Here is a 20953-nt window from a genome sequence, read left to right as displayed (position 1 = left end):
TTGATTTTTAATTAACCCCTGGAGCTGGTGAGAGCATCTCACAAAGGCATGGTGGGCTAGCTGCTCTTCCCATGCAAGTGTCTTCCTGTGAGACGGGGGTAAAATGAGGAAGCTCTGTTTAGTTAAGATTAGATCTCATGCATTAGCATGCCAGCCGTAGCACCGCAAGACACACTGCAGATGGGCCAGGAGAAAATAGGAAGGAAGGCATGTGGGAATACTGTTGTTGAGAGCTAGGAAGGACCAAGGATGGAGAATGACAAGAGGAAGAAAGAGGGAAAGAAAGAAGAGAGGCATAACAATGAAACAGCGAGAGACCGAGTACAATGATACTGGGAAGCGGGAAAAAAATTTGAGTTGTCTTTGTGCAGACGAATGTCCCCTCATACAAAAAGAATTCAGAAGTTGACTAGCTGTATGAACTATAGGGTCATACTATATACTATAACTATAGGTAAAACAAAAAGGAGGAAGGGCAGAAGAAAAGGGGACAGAAAATATGACAGAAAAGGATAGGTGAAAGGAAAGAGAGGGGGAGAAAGTATGAGAAATACATGGAGGACAAGAGAAGAGAAGATTTTGAGTCCAAGATACAAAATCTAATCATTTTCGGAGCAGTCTGATTTAGGTCCAGAGGCCACGGATAACCACCATCTTCACAATCATGAACCTCATTTTGCTCCAGCTTTTTAATAAAGCTCTACCCCCCGCCTTTTTTTTCATTCCTCTGTCACAGTATAAAGTATTCATACCATTAAATGGCTGATAGGTCATTTGGGACCATTCAAGCAGTGTCTTTTTAATCCACTCAGTTTCTCTTTTCTTCCCTCAATGGTGTGCACCTTTAACACCACAGTCTTAGGTGTCTCTGAGCTATAGATGAATAATGTAAAGTAATTAGTGTGATACAAATGTTATCTAATAGATCAGGTCAGCTACAATAGGAAACTCTAACTGTATGTCACTGAAGTCTTCTCATTCTATGGAGTGATTATGTCCATTGTAATGGTGTGGTTCTTTAAAAACTTCTCAAACTTGCCCATTTATTCCTTTTATTACCCAGCCCTGAGATATTTCAAAGATAAAGTTTAGTATTTTAGCATATAACTATTACAGCCTTGATTCTTTGATTCATTTATTGGTAATCAAATATTTTAAATACTGTAATAATATCAATATAAGTCAAGTGTCTTGCTGCAGCCCTTATAATAAATATACAAGACATTCCCTTTTTATGCAAAACTAGAAAATGCTGCCGATGAAAAACGAGAGACACTTTCTACACAAGCTTAAGTTGGCGTTGTACTACTGGATTTAGTAGGCTAATGTTTGCTAAACTAGTTTAAACTGAAATCTTTTATATTGCTGGCTTTCTGTCAGCTTGACAACTACTTTAAAACATACTTATATTTGAGTCCTGTGAATGCTTAATATCCTGAACTAAGACTTGTGCTCCACAAGAAAATAGTGCTATTACATCCCTCTAGCCCAATGTTCCCCCTCAAAGAAGCAGAAAGTAGCAGGAATATGAAAACATCTTACCGAGGAAGGTTCTGACGGCTGTTCTGGCTCATCAGTCCTCAAATATTTTTCTCTTTCTGCATCTGTAGGAACAAAGGAATCTCCTAGATGAGATATGGCAGAAATGCCTTGCTCGTCTTCTCTGGATTTCCCTCTTGTTAAACATCCATGCATCTGTGCTTCTTCGTCTGAGGAGCCTTCCTCATGTGAAGCCAGACCCAGGCTATCACTGGACATTTCATCTCCACTGTCTTCATGAAAACACAGACACATTTGTTTAGAGGAGAAAAAGTGTACTTTGAGTTATGATTCAATATGTAAAAAGATTATTTTTTCAACAATAACATTGTATTTCTGTGGCTCAGACAATGTTGTCTCATCTTTGAAGGTGAATTGTAAGAGCACATCGACTCCCCTTGATTAATCATGCTTTGAACCACTGAAGCAAACTTTTAATCTCAAACATCCAAGGAAACATCTAAAATGTGATGTAAGTGTCCTTGACGTTGCCACACGCATCAAGCTCTAATAAGCTGATAAAGCAAGCATTCAGTGTCAGACTGGTCAAAGAGCTTTAGGAAGGAAATGGAGTGAAGGATGAAGGAAAGTACAGAGATAATGGTTGAATAGAGGAAGTAGGGTAGAGGTGTGAAGTCAGGAACTAAGACTGAGAGAAGCAGAAGTAAGAGGAGGAAGAGCTGGGAAGGAAGAGGCTACTTTGAACTGTCATCACACTTTAAGTCAAACGAGTCCCTCTATTTAAAGACCAGTTTTTAGCACAATTTTGAATTCTAAAGAGACATAATACATTCCCTGATCTTATTGATCAAAAAAAAAAGTGCCGTCAGCAAACCATATCCTAAAGTAAAACCACATTCCTAAAGCTGGAATGTATGCACACCCAGACCCATACAAACATAGTCAGCAAAAAACACTGGAAAGAAATTGCTCTGAGGTGTGTATATGAAATACTCTTGTGTAAATGCACAGTTTAGTCTAAGTGCATGTGGTTGTTGTGTCTGTGCGTGTGTGCTCACCTGCATGTATGACAAGGATTTGTGTGCAGTTACATCAGTGAATCCTACAGAAAGTGTGTATGTGTGTGCTTTTTTTTGTGCGTGTGTGTGGGTGCTGTATATTAAGGGAATTCAGCGCCATCCATTACAGCATAATTACCCTCCTGTCGGTTGTTGCATTATGTCAGGTATTTACTTAAAACTCTAATCGATACTAAAAAAAAAAAAAAAAGCAACACTTTTTATAGCAGGATCTAAATTGGCTTTGACAGCCCAGTGGAATAAACGGAAGCCATTACTGCTGAAATCCACAAGCATTTCATTCGTATAAGCTGCCTCGCCATTGAGAATTGTGTTCAGGCAAAATGAAGCATGACAATGTGTTCTATCAGGAATCTCTGCAAAGACCTGTGATTCCCCATCCATAAAGATGTATATGTTTCTTTCTTTTTATCCCTGTTTTCTAAACCAGGTATTGGCCCCTGGAAATTATTGTTTTTTTCTCTGAAAGTTTTACCAAATAATACTGTCATTAAATGCAAAATTAAACTAATGTATGAGATACTACCACGATGATGGAAACATATTTAAACTGCATGTACGAATAGTAGTAATTCAGCGGAAAGTAAGTATGTTTACGGCAGATGGGAAATTGCTTATAACCATTACTAGTTTAAAACTGTGTCCAGCTCCTTTCAACTGCCTACTTGGAAAATAATGCATGCCTCCTTAAAGACTTCACATTCATTATTGCCTCCCTTTTTCTACATTGCTGGTGGGTGAAATTATACCGGAATCCTTTCTTGACAATTTCAAGATCTATGCCATGAGAATTTTTTATAAAATGCTAAGCAGAGGTGGAAATGTTCTTTTCAAATAACAGGATCCTAGTTAGAGTTGTTAATTATTTGAGGTGTAAATTGGCAAATGCTTTTTGAATAATGAGGAATCTTTCATGGAGAGAACAGAATCTCAGGAGGGAGCAACTGAGCAAAGAACTGTATCTCTGGCGTGGATATGAATGTGGGAGGACTGATTTGAAATTGCATGTGTTGTTATGTAAATAGTGAGGAGCTTTGTGGTATACTCTTGGTGATGGGAGTAGGTGTGGCATTTGATGTTCCAGTTGTAGTCACTGCCCCCAATTAGATACACATTTTGAGATCTGAAGTTGAAGTCCAAACCACACCACCATCAAAGTAGTGGTGCATCATACAGAGAAGAAGTATAAATATGATGATACAACCATAACAGAGATAAAACCATAATTATTCTTGCATGAATAGAATAATTGGTGCTCCGATTAAACACAATTGGTGCACAATCATGCACACTCGCACACACAAACACACGCACTCAAAGCTCATTATTACAATTCACTAACCTATTGATAGATCCTCTTGTTCCTCCATTTTCACAGCTAAAGGGGGATCCTGGATGACATTTAAGGGATGAGGTGAAAGTGACGGGATGCACTCTGTATCCTGATGGGACAGAGCTGATTCATGGTCACCAGTGATGGAGATAGAGGAGATAAAAAATGGAGAATCCCTATATATTGAACTTAACTTGTAGCTAGAATATGCATCTGGAGGGCACTTATTAAATAGAGATAAACCTGATGGGGCTTTTACAGGTACCCTTAACGGCACAGGGTTTGTTTGTGATAGACTGGGTTCCAGGCATTTTGTTTGCGGGTTTAGCCTGGAAGACTGAGGCAACTGGAGTTGATTAACTGATAAGAGAAACTCTGGATCACACAAGGAATCTCGGGATTGCTTTAGGGACTCCAGATTACTTGGTGGTGATTGAGATAGCTTTAGTGATGAGATTGGTTCTGGGAATAACTTGGAAGATTGGAATTGTTCTGGCAACAGAGGAGGGTCTTTTTGTAATGGGGTTGAATGGTGAATTCTGGGCAAAAAGGTTGACTCAGTAGAGCTTGATGGTGAGACTGTGAATGTTGACCTTAGCGAAAAGGATATGGATGGAGAAGGAGAGAGATGTTCTTTTGGGGTTGATGATCTGGTACTAGCCAAGGGAGACACATCAGATGGAAATGAGAGAGGGGACGAGAATTTAAGGATCTCAACTTGGGAAAGTTGTGGTGACCCATGGTCAGCTGTTGATTTGCGGACAGTGGTGGAACAATTGGACTTTTGCGACTTTGAGATTGGTGTCTTGATTGATGTCTGTGAAGTCCTTGGAGTCTTAGCAGTGGGGCATGATGGCATACTCTTAGAGGATAATGCTGTGGAGAAGATAACACACAATATTAAGGATGTTAGTTACTGTTATAGTCATATGGTCAGAATTTTTTTTTCATTTTAATTAAAACACTCACGTATACACACAGATACAAGGACATTTTCACCAGTATAGGGATTATTAGGTCCGTCCTTGACTAAGGCTACACTGCAAGCTGTAAGTGCTCAGTACTGATTTACCATTAACATCCAATTTTTTCCATTGTATTTCTCAATGTTGCCAGTATTCAATACACATGATCAATTCTCAATCAGGATGCTCATGACAAATTTGAGGTCACAATCACCACAGTCACAGTGTCGTCACACACAACCACTTCTTGGAGCTTATTTCATTAAATTCCATCTGGCTTACTGTAAAATGGGCATCTTATACAGCCAGGGCCAGTTTTTTTTTATTTTAACCTTTGACTTCTTTACAGTTTATTTTTAGCTCTTTCAGCCATCTTTTTCATACATGTTTCAACCTGCACAGGTCACACGATTTTGAGTTTTGCTGCATCTGCAGCACAAACTAACCTTTCTCTAAACTGGAGATCCCATCACTTGGATAGTGTATTCAAACTCACTGAATTAAAGCCAAAATATGTATTTGTGCAAGAATCTGGTTATTTCAGTATATGTTTGTAAATATGCACATAAACAACAAGTATTAAGTTAAAATAGTGCACCTTTAAAATGTTAATTCATTGCATATGCTCTCTGAACAAAAAACTCTGCAGGAAGCATTTCCCTTCAACTCATCTTTGTAAAATACACCATGCTTATATTTCATTGAGTGTTCTGATTGTGAAGTCTGAGGCTTAGAGGGATGGAGCTTCTGAGCTGTTTTCATCTGTGTTGATGCTCTTGACTGTCTGAATGGTTGGGTTGGACTGGGAGAGGAGCAGCTGACTCTTAAGGACTCACCACTGGTTAAGGATGACTGGGGCATCAGTGTTCTTCTGCTGCTGGTAACTCTGTGTGGAAGAATACAGAACATTGTGAGTGAGTCTATGTCCGCTGTCTATACATATCTTCCCTGGGACTTATCATTTTAAATTATTAGCAACCTTGGAAAAAATTTAACAGATTGTACCTTAATTACATGATTCCTCATTAAATAAATACTGACTTATTTTTTATGCATGCTACAAATAAATGTACTGTTTTTCCCTCAACCACTGACTGTTGACACCAAGGATGCAATATATAACATGAACTGACTAGACATGACAATAATTATCATCTTCTCCCTTATATCAAGAAAAAACACAAAGTTAATTCAGTTAAGTTCAAACCGTTCATCTAATTAATTTGTTCAAGCAAACAAATGTTTTAATACCTTTATAACACTCACCAATACATACACTGACACATCATTGCACATCTGCGGGGTTACATTAAAGACCCTCTTCAATAATTCCTTTAGTATAGGACCAGCACACCTTGAACTCACAGTGTTTATATAAAGTTAAAACACACCTTTTTCTCAGAGGCACAGGTCATCACTGTGGTATGTTCTCTTGACTGCATGCTGAAAGCTTGCTGAACAAGATCTGATCGATAATAAATGGAGGTACTGCCAATCTTGTTTAGTGAATCAACAGTTTTCAAAAAACTTTTGTAGAATTCCCTTGTATATGGATACAAAAGCCTTGTTCTGTCTTCTGAGACAGATAAGACAGATGTAGTCATTTAAACTTGTGCCTGCTTTTTTCATACAGGCCAGTGTCAGAGTGGTAGGTACCTGGTGAGTTCACGGTAGACACATTTTGTTTTATTGAAACGTACTGTCTGTTGTTTGACCTATGTTCAGCATCAAAGACTCCATGTATGTCTCCATATGTCTGTATGAAACAAAAGAGATCAGATCTGTAAAACATGAATGAGACAGTAAAAGAATATGCTGTTGTCTATCAAATCTAAGTTTGTGTGTCTTCTCCCCCCGTGCTTTGTCTAAATTCACTCTGCCTGTTTATGTGGGTAAAATATTTCTGCTATAATAAAATGCTTGAGTCAATCTCACTTCATCCAGTACTTCTATGACGAGGCATGGTTCAAGTGTAGTATTCTGAGCCTCAGTCCCAACCCTGCTGACAGGGACAGCAAACAAGGATGCACAGTAGCGTCGAAAATCCTCTTCCTGAGCTATAAACACAAGAGGAAGAGGTTGAGAGTCACATTGTGTGTTGCATTGTGAGAGACTGTTTATTTTCTGTGTATTCTTAAACTCATTCAAGCCTCAAGTCAAAAAATTACCTTTATTTAATTGCCTTACTGCAATGTCATTTTTGGCATAAACTTGTTCTTCTTTAACTGAGTGCCTGTGGCAGAAAAAGTGTTGGAAATGTCTGCATACTTGACACCAGCAGGGAAAGTTATCCCCTCCCCTTCCTCCTCCTCCAGGGATCAGAGGCTGAGGTCATAGAAAGCTGCACACTTGGGTCTGTATTAATTTATCATCTTGTTTCAGCTGAAAGATGTTGCTAACACAGCAGGGGATGAACAGCAAGTAATATGGGATGATTTCAGGTCATATGGTTATTTATGCTGCAATCCACATGTGGGATTACAAAGTCTTCCCTTGACAGGCATGCAAACACATATTGAATATCCAGAATATCCAGAACAGTTTCTTCTTGGTAATTCAATAATAATGCATTATATGTTGAAATCTTTTATTTTCCTTGATTGGTCATTTTCTCGGTCTGTGTCTTTCACTGCAAGTTACTTGTCTGTGACACCTCCCTATCTCTCTCTCTCTCCTCCTCTCTTACTAACAATTCTCCTATCACATCACCACATGAGTCTGACAGCTCAGGAAAAAGAGAGTTTAAAACAAAGGAGGGCTCCCGACGTGATGCCAGAAAACTGTTTTTATAATTAATGGACACACACATCGCCCACCTTTTCATATTCAAAGACAGGAGAGGAGGAGAAACTCTGCAACCTGTTGTAATTGGCATGCGTTAGAAAAGTTTGGAGCAGGTGGAAGGAATAGTTTATCAGCTGCTGAACAACTCTACACTTCGCAAAGACACTGCTGTCTTCCTCACATCTGCATATCACTGAAACAATGGAATATTAATTATCAAGTTGTGAGCGGAGAAATGAAAGTCATGATGCAAAAAACTGTGTTTTTAGTAAACAATGATAGGCATATTAAAGAGCTGGATAAAAATATGAATGTAATGAAGTTGTCAGCAAAGTGAAAGAGATGTTAGGAAACAATGACTTGTGTGAGTCTCTATCTTGCCTTCAAGAATTTGGTAAGTGGTGTGAGTGAATACAAAACACAGTTTACATAGAATAGGTTACACATAATAGTGTATATGAGTACTTTAGAGATTCCTAACCCTCCTCACATGCTTCAGTGCAAAATTCCACCACCGTGGGTTCAGGAATATAAGATTTTACAATGTGTACCATACATATTTTAATACATCCCTTCATTTGCTTAAAAATATGACAGAAGTGTATCATACTCAAAGTCATAAAAGTGGTCCACTTTCTGGGTTTATCTTGAGTTAATGACAATTTTGCAACAAAAAACTGGGTCATGGGATAGAGAAGGCTGAGAGACCCTCCTTTGGGAAGGCCCCTGGTGAGAGGTTCATTTCCCACTAAATATGACTTACAACTGCTTGCAAAGAATGGCCTAATTCTCTGAAGTAAATGGCTCTGATTGAACTTTTAGCCTTCAGCTTAATGAAGACTAAGGTCTGACACAAACAGTTTGTTCCTCCAATAGCTTTCCAGACACCAAGTGTCAAGAGGTTATTCTTGAGTTCATATGTTATTCTTGAAGTCTAAATTTTTGAAGAGCAACAAATGTGGAATTCACCTTGAATTCACTGTTGTGTAATAAAGTTTTTTCTTTAAAACAAATCTTCTTGTCCTCGGTCATAGTGGTAGCTACAAGTTTGTTTGAAAAATCAAGCAGAATTCGGGAAGGAGAGAGAGTGATCTGTGTGTTTGGAATGGAATTTATAAAAGTGCAACCCATAGTTGAAAGGCAGGGATTATTAATGTTGCTGGGACAGAGAGAGCCAGAGGTGATAAATGTGCAAAGATGCCTATGTATAAAAGTTGTAATACTTAGGAGACAAAAGCTGTGTCAATTGGAATAATGTTAGTTTTCAGAATGTTGTTAAGGTATCCCTGATTTATTATATAAGGCACAGTGGAGAGCTGCAATACTTGTTAATCTATAATATGTATCTTAGTTCTTTAAGCAACAAGGACACTCTAGTTACTTCGAAATATTAATTTATATGGTTACCTTGTCACATATTAAACATTTCTTTGGGGAGCACAAAGAACCAGTTTGACCATGGAAATTTTGAAAGAAACAATTATTTGAGATCGAGCCAGCTATGGTGAAGGGGGAATGCAAGGACGTGCAGATCCTAATGAGGCTGGGATTGGAATGAATCTTGATCGATGAGATGAGAGTGAGTTGACAGTCCCAGGGTCCAGAGGTTTGGAAGGGGAGAGATAACCCTGGTCTACCCATCTCCTGACAGCCTCGGCTAGGGACCAGACAGCCAGGGCACTGCTCTGACTGATGAGCGCCATGCCCTGAGATCCAGACTATAGGCCAACCCCCACCCCATTCCTTACCCAGGCAGAGTGCAACCTGTCAGGCATGAGCCGCCTCTAACAGCCCTCTGCCCACACAATCACAGCCAGTGATTACCCATCACACCACCACGGATGGATGGGCAGGCACTGATATGTCAGACCCGCTGAGAGGGAGAGTTTTTTTACTTTTGCTATAGTGTGTTTATGTCTGTGTGTGTGTGTGTATGTATATGTGTGTGTGTGTGTGTGTGTTTGTGTGTACTTGTACTTGCTACATAGTAAGGACCAAAAAAAGTATTTTACTAACAGAGTGAGGACATTTTGGGAAAGTGAGGACATTTTGGCCGGTCCTCACTTTTTGAGACACCTTAAAATCACATTTTGAGGGTTAAGACTTGGTTTTAGAGTTATGGTTAGAATTAGGTTTAGGTTAAGGTCAGGGTTAGGGTTAGGGTTAGGCACTCAGTTGTGATGGTTAAGGTTAGGGTAAGGGGCTAGGGAATGCATTATGTCAATGAGTGTCCTCACAAAGATGGAAGTATAAGTGTGTGTGTGTGTGTGTGTGTGTGTGTGTGTGTGTGTGTGTGTGTGTGTGTGTGTGTGTGTGTGTGTGTGGAGGTAATCTGCCAAACAACTCTGTCCTTAGTTGCTTCTTTATTTGGTCTGAGAGCCAGTTTGGGTATGTGTATCAGAAAGGTGTAGTGTACACCGAGAAAACACAATTGTAAATGCTGTATGTCAACATTTAGTATTAAAAGGTATTAATGGATATACAGACATTTGTGTGTATGTGGATGTGTGTATGCAGGTGTATTACCTGTTAGACTTCTGTCTTCCTCAGTGTTTGTGTTAGGTAGTGATTTTAAATCTGAATCAAAGGCCAACAAAGGATCATACGTTTCAATTGGTGTTCTGGAAATAAAAAAATCATATATAAATACATAAATAAATACTAAACAAAACATAAGTAAGAAAAGAAAACATAAACCCACAGACCTTAGGCCAGACCCTGTTTTATTTTCCTCTTTTCAGTAATATGATCCTTTTCTTTTACTCCTTCATCCTAGAGAATGAATGGCTGAATGGATGAATGGACAGACTGATGGATACATGCATACATGAATACTTTATGATTTTGTTTTCTGTTTTCTTGTCTGATACTTCTACCGTAGCCCCACCTAAACAGCAAACCTGTGTCCTTCACACATCCAGTCCCTCACCTCTATTCCCTCCTTCCCAGCCTAATCATGCCAAAGTGGGTGGCCAGTGAAAGAGATGTCAAAAGTAGCTCCCATCTGCCCATAACAGGGGACTGGGGGAAATTACCTTTAGTTTATATCCTTTCCTCTTACTTAGTGCATGTCCTCAAACCTGGCGATGTTTATATTATCTCTGTCTATTTAATATACTGGGGTTATATTTAATTCTGTCCATCAAATCCCCTTTCATATCCTTTGCTCCATCTATCCAACTGTTTTCCTCCACACATACAGTACTTTACATGCAGTAGCCTCACTAGCCTTAGGCTGTTTGCATTTAGGCTTTTGCCAGGGCACAGTGAAAAGAAGGTGAAGAAGTGAAAATACATGTTTGAATTCATCCTAATACAGAATATATATTATACATAATATTGAATTGCACTCTGTAAGGAAGAGCTAGAAGTTATGTTTTTTTTAAACATTTCTTAGACTTAATGTAAATGCTCAACTGATGCAATAAAGCAAAATAAAAGCAAGAGGGTTTTCACAAAAATTAGTCCAAAGTAGGATAATTATTGCTGTTATATTTGCCTTGCATGTGGACAAATGTTAGCTCAATCAAATCTGACATTTCTGCCAAAAGTGTTTTATGGAAGCTACTACTTCTGTCAGAGCTAATATTTTGACCATTATTCCAGCTCCTCAGGCCTAGTTTCTGTACTCAAAGCTAAAACTTTGGCTCTAAGTAATTCTGGGGCACAGGTGAAATTATTTGCTTCATACCTGTCAGACCTGACTTCACTTCAGAACACAATTGGCAGTTTGTAGTCAGAAAAAGTGTGAGGATCTACAGTATCTCAGGAGAAATAATGGAAAAATTGGGCGTGACAGAATAACAATTTTTGTTGATCGAGTTGTTCAGAGCCATCCTTGCATCTATATACGCTCAATCATAACATTTCCTTTAGATGCTTAAAAATGAGAGACTTTTCCCTTTTCCATCAAATAACCGAGTGGCTCTGCCCAAATTTGTCCTTTTCTTTCTTATCACCTCATTGGAGTTGTGTTCAATAAGACAACAATGGCTCTATGGCCATTATAAGCCATTTGTGTCTTGTATAGGCAGACCACTGTGTTACCACACTTGTTGTTACTCAGCCTAAATGGTGGCAATTCTTTACTTCGATATGGCCTTTCTAAGTGTCTAAAGTAAGCATACGGTATATGCCTATACTTTGAAGTACTTCTTCCGTAGATAAGAGATAACTAAAATATAACGTCTCATCAGACCAGATTTGAGTTTTAAATCTGGCAATCTGGCAGTACAGATTGGGTGCAGTCAGATCAGGTTACAGAAGCTGGTAGGGGCCAGTTCAGATCTCAGTTCCATACCTGCACATACTTTTATTTCAGGGTTCAGTGCCTTGATCACAGATATTTTGACTCTGGCAGATGAGCAGTTGATGGAAGGGGGAGCATTCACTTACCCCACCCACAATGCCCAGCCAACTCAGGCAACCAGATTGATGCCCCCCTGGTCACAAGCTTGCTTTCTGTAACCCACAAATCTAACAAGGTGATTGAGTTTACGACTCTAATATATAACTGAGCACTTTTAGCAAATTCTTTAAAACGCCTTCGTCATCCAGGCACCCTCCCTCCATCACTCTCTTTCCCATTATTATTGAGGCTTGTTATAATTCAACTTCTCACTATTTCTTTCTGCCAGCCAGCCAGTCTCTCTGTCTCTCCATTAAGCTCTGCCACCATCGCTGCTGCAGGCTTATTGCACTCTAGATTGGCTCTCTGGTCTATTCCACAGTTAAAGGGTTGCTACAGCTGGGGACTTAGAGCATTCCAGCTCATGCAGTCATCGGGCCCAAAGCTGCACTCTGCTCTCCTCTCCTCTGGCCTGCTCTCCAGTGGGCTACTCAGCCCAAAAGGAGCTGCTTAAATAAAGGGCTGTAATAATGGGACCTGCTGAAGCCAGGCCCTCAGGCAGTCTACTGCACAATAAGTGCTGAGAAACTGCTTTGTACACTGGTGGGTTATGTAGGCTGACTGCAGAGACGCAGGAGAGGCAAGTATGGTAGCAACAGAAAGTGTGTTTGATGTGAAAACTGTGTGTACATACTGTTCTACGGATGTATTGGTGTTTCCAGCAATTGAAGTAGCAAGAGTTTGTGTGATGTGAGAAGGCAAGATTGAGGTGAGTATTGTCACTAAGCAACTTCTGTAGTTGTGTTTAAGTGTCTAAAAATGAGGGAAAAAATGAAAATAAAAATTAAACAATGTGACAGAACAGTTTAAATGAAATCACAATGGTTTTGTCTGTTTTTTGGGTTTTTTTTTTTTTGTTTTTTCAAAAGCACAATTTCAGAAGTACAATGCCTAAGATTGTGTTAGATTGACAGAACTGCACAGCACTATAACTGTCATATTACTGCACTAAATGTATTCAACTTAACAACCAGTGACAGGCATGACAATGTTTGTACTGTGTACAGAGATAGAGATAGAAAGAGATGGAGTTTTTTTTTCTAAATAGTTTCACAATGGCAACAAATTGTCAAGTCCACCCAAAGCCTCACAGCAACATAGTGTATGTGTTGTGTTTTAGTTGTTAATAGTGGAATAACAAATACAGTATTAGTCCCAATTCACAATTTATCTGGAATATTCACCTATTGCAAAGTTCCTCAACTTGTCAACAATGAAACCATGGTTGGCAGTAAAATTCTTTGGTTTTGTATTACTTCCTGACTGATTTGTGTGCTGCATATAAATACTCTTTCTTATTGTCTCACAAACTAAGTTGCTTCAATTTTTTATAGTGCAAAAATGCAGCCATGACACAAATTCTCATGGGAATTCTATTGCCTCTCCCCCATGACAGAAGCCTCTAAGCTTAAGAATACATATGTGTGTGTGTGTGTGTGTGTGTGTGTGTGTGTGTGTGTGTGTGGTCCATGCACATTGTTGTCTGTTTGCCTGTGTACCTGCGGTGCTTCTTGAGAAGCAATCTGTCCATGTAGGTAAGACTGTTTTCTGTGAACTCCACCCTGACAGGTACCCCCCTCTGTCCCCCTCCGCTTCCTCGTCCTTCAGCTTCTCTGTCTGGAGGGAGGTCAGCCTGGGTCGCCATAGCTGACACTGATACTGGAGAAATACAGGGTGGGGGAGATCGCACAAAAGTAAAGTTAAGGCAAGAGTAGGAAAACATAGCCAAAAGGAAAGAAAGAGTTAGACAAAGGTAGAAGCAGAAAACATCATCCGCCAGCTTCTCAACACCTTCCTCAAAACACCTCCCCTCAAGAAGTGAGAAAACACCTTGTCACTACGCCAAGAGTGCAAAAACACAAACAGACAGGAGAGAGCCCCCTGGGAATAAGAAGAAGATGTACACAATACAAAACGAACATAGAGAGTGTAAGAGAGAAAAGAAAAGATAGAGGTAAGAAAGAGAAATGTTAGGATTGTACTGCAGATACTTTGGCAGTCCACAGTGGCAGCTTTAAATTGGGCCTGGGTGCCTTTGGCCTGACAGAAATAATTAGGGCTGGAGGGGCTAGCAGCAATTTGCAGAACAGAGCAAAGGGAGAGAGGAACAGAGTCTGTCCAAGCAGTAAAGCAGAGAAAATAGGAGGCCTAATAAAAAACACAAACACCTAGACACATACACACAGAACCTAGAATAATAGTGCTAATAATACACACCCACATAAACCTGGACACACAAACACTGTTGCGCATGCGTACATGTAGAAACACAGTATGTGTGAAAAGGCATAAAAATTGCTTGACGCAGTGGAGCTTGTACATATACACATACACACAGCTGAGGCGATTAGTGCTGTGGTGTGCAGTAGGGCCACTCGTAACACACCTCTCATTATCTCAATATGCAACAGCCATGGATTACCCTCCTGCAGTGGTAAGCACTTTCTATAGGGCCTTAACAGATCAGCGCATGGACAGAGAAAGGGAGAGCAGGAAAGCTGAGGAGCAAGTGAAAATGGGATAGAAGGAGGAGATGGAGGAAGAGTTAAGAAGAGAAGGAAGTAAAGGGCAAAGAGCATTTACTCAAGGACTACTGTGTACATCCAATAAATACATGCATTTTGCGAGAAAGACGCTGTATTCTAATCTTTACTCCTCTATATTCACCTGATAGCCACAGTCAGTCTGTAGAATTTTACATGCAAAACCCATTAAATATGATACTCTCTTTATAGTCCACTGCATGGTGCATCCGACTTGGCACCACTTGGACCATCTACAACATTCTATGGGTGTGGTACTAGAGAAAAGTTGCACATCCATAATAAAGAGAGGGGAGAATATAGTGAAGGACAAGATACAGGGTGTGGTCATATCATAAACAGTTGTTCCATCTAATGCCATCTTATTCTAGTGCCCTGCAACAGATCGCCCACCCGTGCACTATAGCTTAAAAGACTCATAGTTGAAACTCTAGTCTAAACACAAATCAAGCATTACAAGGTTAATAATGGAATTATTTGCTGCAAGGCTGTTGCATTGCATTGCATTAGATGGTACATCCTTACATCCCCTGGAAAGAGGAAGTGAAGGATAGAGCTGAGGATGAGAGAATTGGAGAAAATTAAATAATCAGAAAAAGTGATATGGAAATAAAATATGGGTCTTTTATCCTCATTATACTTATCCTAATCCTGGATACATTTAAATCACTGTGGATCCTTGCCAACAATAGGATTAAACCTGGTTGGATGGTCTTTCCAGCCAGCAGGTCATCCTGGTCTTTGTCACCTGGTTGTGACAAAAGCCCACTCCTTTACCCACCTTTATCCTGTGTGTATGTGTATGTCTGTGTGCCTGCAACTATGTTTATGCAGTTCACCTGGTCGGACAGGGATCCACATTGCCTCCTCACAAATGAAATCTCCTGCTCCATCACTCGTCTCTCCTCCTCTCCACTGTCTGAGAGCCTCCTGGAAAGATCTCGCTGACTCCTCCTCATTGTATTCTCCTCTGAGAAGGGAAGTGGGAAATCCCTTTTCATCCTCTCTATTCATCCCCTCTTCAATCAAGTTTTGCTCCTCTCCATGATTAAAAACCAACACCTGCAACAAAAACAATATCCCATGACTTCAATTATATTAATGTGACCTTGGTTATACTTTCGTTGATACATCCTAACAAAGTAATGGCGCAATTGCCTTGATGTATTTATCTACATAGTAGACCTCCAAGGTAGCAGCTTCATTAATAAATGTGAAAATATTTTTTTCCGATAATGTTCATCATTAGTATTTTTTACATATTCAGCATAACACTAAATGCCAGTGTTTAAAAAACATTAACTTCCGTGTAAAGTCAGGCAGTTGTGGTTATTGCTTCTGAGGATAGTGGAATTTTGATCGGTATCTATTTTAAGTCTGATATATACAGTGTACCAATCTTTTCAGTACCTTCTGACCCAAGCTGTTTGAAATGACTGCTGTGTGAACAGGGTCAACTGAGCTCTGTGGTGTAAAAAGTCTGAAATGTCAATCTAACTGTTTTTGCCGAACCTGGACTGTTGGGGGGCATTTTCTAGTCCAAACGTACACGCAGTTCACAAGCCTAACTGTAGATACAGCCTGTGGATATACCATCAATTAGGGTTTGTTTGAAGTCTCTTCAACTGACTTACAGGGTGCAGAGATAAAACTCACATGGTGTACAGGCTTGTTTGACATGTTTCTGCCATAATGTCACAGCAAGTGAACTGTAAATGGAGAGAAACTTCATTCCAAATGGGTAAATAGCCATTTGAAAAAAATATGCCTATTTTTGGTTAGTATAATTGTAAAAATGAAGCACTTTTTTAATGGATTCTCTTACAATGTATGAAATGTGTGCATAAAGTTCAAGCAATTTAGTGCAACACATAGCTATAAAATAATATTTGTAACTGCAGATTGTGCCTTGCTCCCGAATAAAAAACAATCACTTGAATTTAATGGAATCCCAAGCAGCAGATTTGGAAGATTGAAGTTTTGATTTAAATAAGCTTAAGGCAAATGTAGAGAAAAAAATGAATGGATTACTGTATTCTTGACTTATGTGCTGATTTACCCCAGTACCTTTTACATGTAAGACTTTGACCTGATGTTCTTGTCCAGAGCAAATACTTCGTCAAACTGCACTTTTTTATCACAAGCTGAAAACAGCAAGAGCCAAAAGAAAGGCCACTTAACCAGAAAGCAGTGTTAATAACAGCTCATGTGTCACTTTCAGAAATATGCAACTCATAACTCATCTTACTGTTAACTGTTGTTTCAACTGTACAAGAGTCACTTATTTCTCTCATTTCCATACAAACGTAATACAACGAGCCGTTTCTGTCAAATAGTGCCATAGTGGTTCCTACAATGTGTAGAATTTGTAGTTAGGTAGTTAGTTAGAAGTTGCATGTTGACTGTGCTTGTGTGTTTTAATAGATGGCCTGTGTGTATTGTATATGTTAGATTAACTGAGTCAGAGTATCTCCCCACAGTTATATCTTTTCATCAACTCAGCCCTTGATCATTTATACATGTAGTTTAGCCCTTGATCATTTATACATGTGTGTGATTAAGTTGCAGTTGAAAAAGGTATAACAGCAGAGGTTACCACCTACCTGGCTGGTATCAGGGTGCAGTTGCATGGCTTTTGCCACTGCCTCTTTTCCTTTGTCTGGGCTCCGATCGCCTTTTATGGTACTTGCAATGGACGTGGAGGTGTGACTGGGGTTGGGTTTGGAATTGGGACTGGGATTATCACTTGTAAAGGTGCTGGGATTGTAACTGACAATGTCTCGAGTGCTCACATGGGTCTGTAAATCTGTCTGTAAAAGAAGTACATTGTATATGAGATGAGATCAGCATTACAGCCGGCACTTCGTGAGAGAGATATGAAATATTATATACAAAATACACAAAACAGAAGAGGAGGAAAATTAACTGAACCGGGAGCAATGAGAAAAAACAAAATGATTTGCATACAGTGTATTAAAGCAAGAGATAATACTGCATGATAAATTGCATAAAAGCAAGAGGCAATATTGCATAAAATAAGAAATTAGTAAATGCAAAGGCTAGAAATTGCTCCATGAAGCAATCCTATAAAAATATTTTCTGTTTTAAAGTTGAGAGGATGAGATTATTGAACTGTCTTAAATTCCTCTGGAATGTTTCACTACCTTAGACTCAAATCAGTTATGTTTTAGTTTCGGAAAGTCAAAGCTGTGCACTCTGTTAGAGAAAAATAAATCCACAAGAGTGAATAGGTAAACTCCTCTTTGTCACCACTGCCACCCCAAATCATCAGAACTGTTGAAGTGTTTACAAAATACACCTCAGTCACAACTTCTCCACAAATGAAGGTAGTAAGTATCTAACCAAGAAAGTCCAACTTGATGTACGCTGATGAAATGAGGCCACTGTAGACAGCTGCCATGACCCCCTTTAGAGGGTACAACCTAATTATTTTAAGTGCTTATCCTTACATCACTGGCATAACCTTGAAAGTCACAATGATAAACTCCATTTTATACAGTTAATGTATTCATCTTTATTTTATGTAAATGAAACCACAAAGAGCCATGTCACAGCTCAGGCCATGCCTCCAGTTTTCCCTTAATTGTGTTTTCCCTGTATCTCTTGTGTCTCCACCTCCCCTGACTGTCTGTGTGTGTGTGTCTGTGTGTGTGTGTGTCTGTGTGTGTGTATATGCTGATGTTAACCCGCCTGTTTACTGTTATCCTTTCCTTAAAGGTGTGCAACAGAAATACACAAACAAACATGGTGTCATGGAAATGTGGAAGACCAGAGACAATGAGAGCTTGAGAGAGACAGATGCAGAGTTCAGAGGCTACAAAGCTTTGTTATAATTTTCGTTATTTTTTATGATGCATTTTCTTGCTGGTTTTCAACTCTTTTCACCTTTGCTGCCACTCACAGACTATGACAGAGACTAGAATGAGGCTTTTGAAAAGTTCAATAAAAAGATTGTTTTTCTCTAACGTGTGCTGTTTCTTCTACTGCTGAAATGCTATTTATTTCTCACTCACTCTGTTGTTATTTTGTAATAACCAATTTCTTTCACAGACATCCACGCAGAGAGGACAACTGTGGTCATTATATATAATTCATTGGGAGTCTGAGCTACAGCTTTGCTCCATATTGATATGTTGCCATGCAGAAAAGGTGGTGGGCAGCAGACAAAATATAAAGCCTATGGCAAACAAAGCCTATCAACATATTGGTCAGTGGGCGACATAAGTAACAGTGGGGAACTGGCTTACAGCATTTAGGCACCAACAAAAGCTGTGTTGGTGGGAAAGATAACAGGCTTGCTTTCCTTAAATAATGCCTTACTGAGGTGAAAACCAAATACCATCAAGTTGGTCTGTGGTCTGTGATTGACCATGTGGTTAAACTGCTTAGACCCAAAGCATGTCTTCAGCCACTGCTATAGCATGTGACATGGTGATTATCAGACGCAGACACAGAACTATGGGTCACACAATTTGACATGTTTGTATGTTATTTTTATCATACATCTTTTATCTTAAATTATTTCAATTTGGGATTACGCAAGTCTCTGCACAATTATGCTTTGACAACATTTCTGACATAACAAAGAGCTGGGTTGACAACCTCCCTGTGTCCACATCCCCACTGTACATAGGGGAAGTGGACATCACATTGGGATGATGACAGCTTGTCTTGTCTTTCAAAGATCACAGTTGGCTGGTCACACCATCAGCTTAGCTCACGTCAGATATGATAAACCACATGATAAGCATCCATGAGCTCTTGTGAGTTTTTCCTGTATTTATTTATTCTTTTTATTTTTTTTTTTAACAATTCCTCAGGTATCAGAGGATATTGTTATCATTTACATATTAGGTGCTGGTGAGTGATTGTTATATTTCAGATACACTGTGCTTAAAAATTGTTTACTCCCAGTGCCAATGGAGAGTTTTTTTTTTTTTTGAAAACTAAGGTCAGAATCCAAGATAAGGATTTCACCTGGGCCTTGGTAGGAGGGGCTAATGACTGAGGATGCACTGACCATTGCTCTAAGGGCTTTTGCCCCAAATATTATGATCTCTGTCTTATCTTAATTTAGCACTAGGAAGTTGTATGACATCCAAAGATTTATGTCATATGAACATTTCACCATCCCATGGGGCTAAAATCAGGAGGGCATACAGAAAGAACAGTTAGGTGTTATCTGCATAGCTACGAAACTCCAAGTGGTAGCATTTAGCACATAGAAGGTTTTAACACAGAGACCACCTTACTAATCATCTCTGTATCCACCAGAGTAAAAGAGGGCAAAGTATATCGAAAGTGCTTAGTGCTACCTAAAATAATATACAACCTTGCCTGATTAATATTAATTCTAAATGTTGTTATCTTATCTCTGAAATAGGCTGAAAATGTGCTGCACTTACTATTTGAGAAAAAAAAATCACTGGGGCATGCAAGTTTGGGATTTATCAGGCTGTCAATGGTTGTAAAAGGACCCTCGGATTGTTTTGGTGTTTCTTTATGAGTTCAGAGAATTGAGCCTGTCTGGCATTTCTCAGCACAGAATTGTATTCTGAAAGGTGGTCATGTAGAATATTATGGTCAATCTGAACTTTTCCACCATCTGTGCTTGGCTTTTTGACAGTTTCTTATAAGTTTGTTAACAGTCTCCTTTTTGACACTGGCTTACAGTTTGTTTTGGGAGCACAACAAGGTCATCAGAAATCAGCAAGTTTCTAATAAAAACACACAATCGATGTGGTGCTCTACAGTCAGGTCATAAACCAGAAAAGTATTGTTTGCCAAGGATCTAATATTCAAAAATGCCATTTGCGGTTTCTGTGGCCTATGCTGCTTTGCATACAGTGTTTTATGATATTTTTATTTTTAGCTTTGCTGCAGGATATACAGTATATCTGTCAGTGATCCTCATTGGAATGTCCATTGGTGTGTGAGTAGGAGGGTTAGGACTAATAGTAGAAAAAATGAAAAATCAGTGTGATCAAATAGGGGTAGAAATGACAGGACAGACCTGTGGGGGGAGCTCATATGGGAAACAGTATGCTGAGGCTGTGACATAGTGGAAGAGGCAGGATCCTGGGGGTGTACATGAAACCTAAATAGTCAGTCACATGGGAGGGACTGCACTGCATTCTGCAAGTTAGCCAATAGCATTAGGCCTACAGTTCCTTCATCCAGACCTACTAGAAAAACACTGACTAAGGTGCTGTTTGCTCTGTCGTTGTGGTGTTTGCTATACTGAGTGCAGTTTGGCTTCAACAGTTTTGATACAGTAAGCCAACATCACTTGATCTGATGTTGTGGGCACAAACAGACTT

The 20953-nt window shown here is 39.4% G+C and overlaps 1 protein-coding gene across 5 annotated transcripts in view; it reads right to left on the bottom strand.

Moving 5' to 3' along the window:
• Positions 1–20953, bottom strand: part of zbbx (zinc finger, B-box domain containing) — a 49696-nt gene that overhangs the window by 9877 nt on the left and 18866 nt on the right. For all 5 annotated transcript variants that reach the window (XM_071496671.1, XM_071496669.1, XM_071496667.1 and 2 more), the window contains 9 exons: positions 17216–17422; positions 15452–15674; positions 13569–13728; positions 10188–10282; positions 6813–6934; positions 6578–6633; positions 5714–5763; positions 3922–4788; positions 1543–1772 (listed from right to left, as the gene is read on the bottom strand). In XM_071496671.1, coding sequence (XP_071352772.1) covers positions 1543–1772; positions 3922–4788; positions 5714–5763; positions 6578–6633; positions 6813–6934; positions 10188–10282; positions 13569–13728; positions 15452–15674; positions 17216–17422 — 2010 coding nt within the window. The remainder of the gene's footprint in view (positions 1–1542; positions 1773–3921; positions 4789–5713; positions 5764–6577; positions 6634–6812; positions 6935–10187; positions 10283–13568; positions 13729–15451; positions 15675–17215; positions 17423–20953) is intronic.

The sequence above is a fragment of the Trachinotus anak genome, unplaced genomic scaffold, assembly GCF_046630095.1.
Source record: "Trachinotus anak isolate AG129_WGS33_773 ecotype Australia unplaced genomic scaffold, CSIRO_AGI_Tana_v1 ptg000014l, whole genome shotgun sequence".
NCBI classification, from domain to species: Eukaryota; Metazoa; Chordata; class Actinopteri; order Carangiformes; family Carangidae; genus Trachinotus; species Trachinotus anak.
Note: the sequence above shows the minus strand (reverse complement) of the source record. Positions and strands in the feature narration are given on the sequence as shown.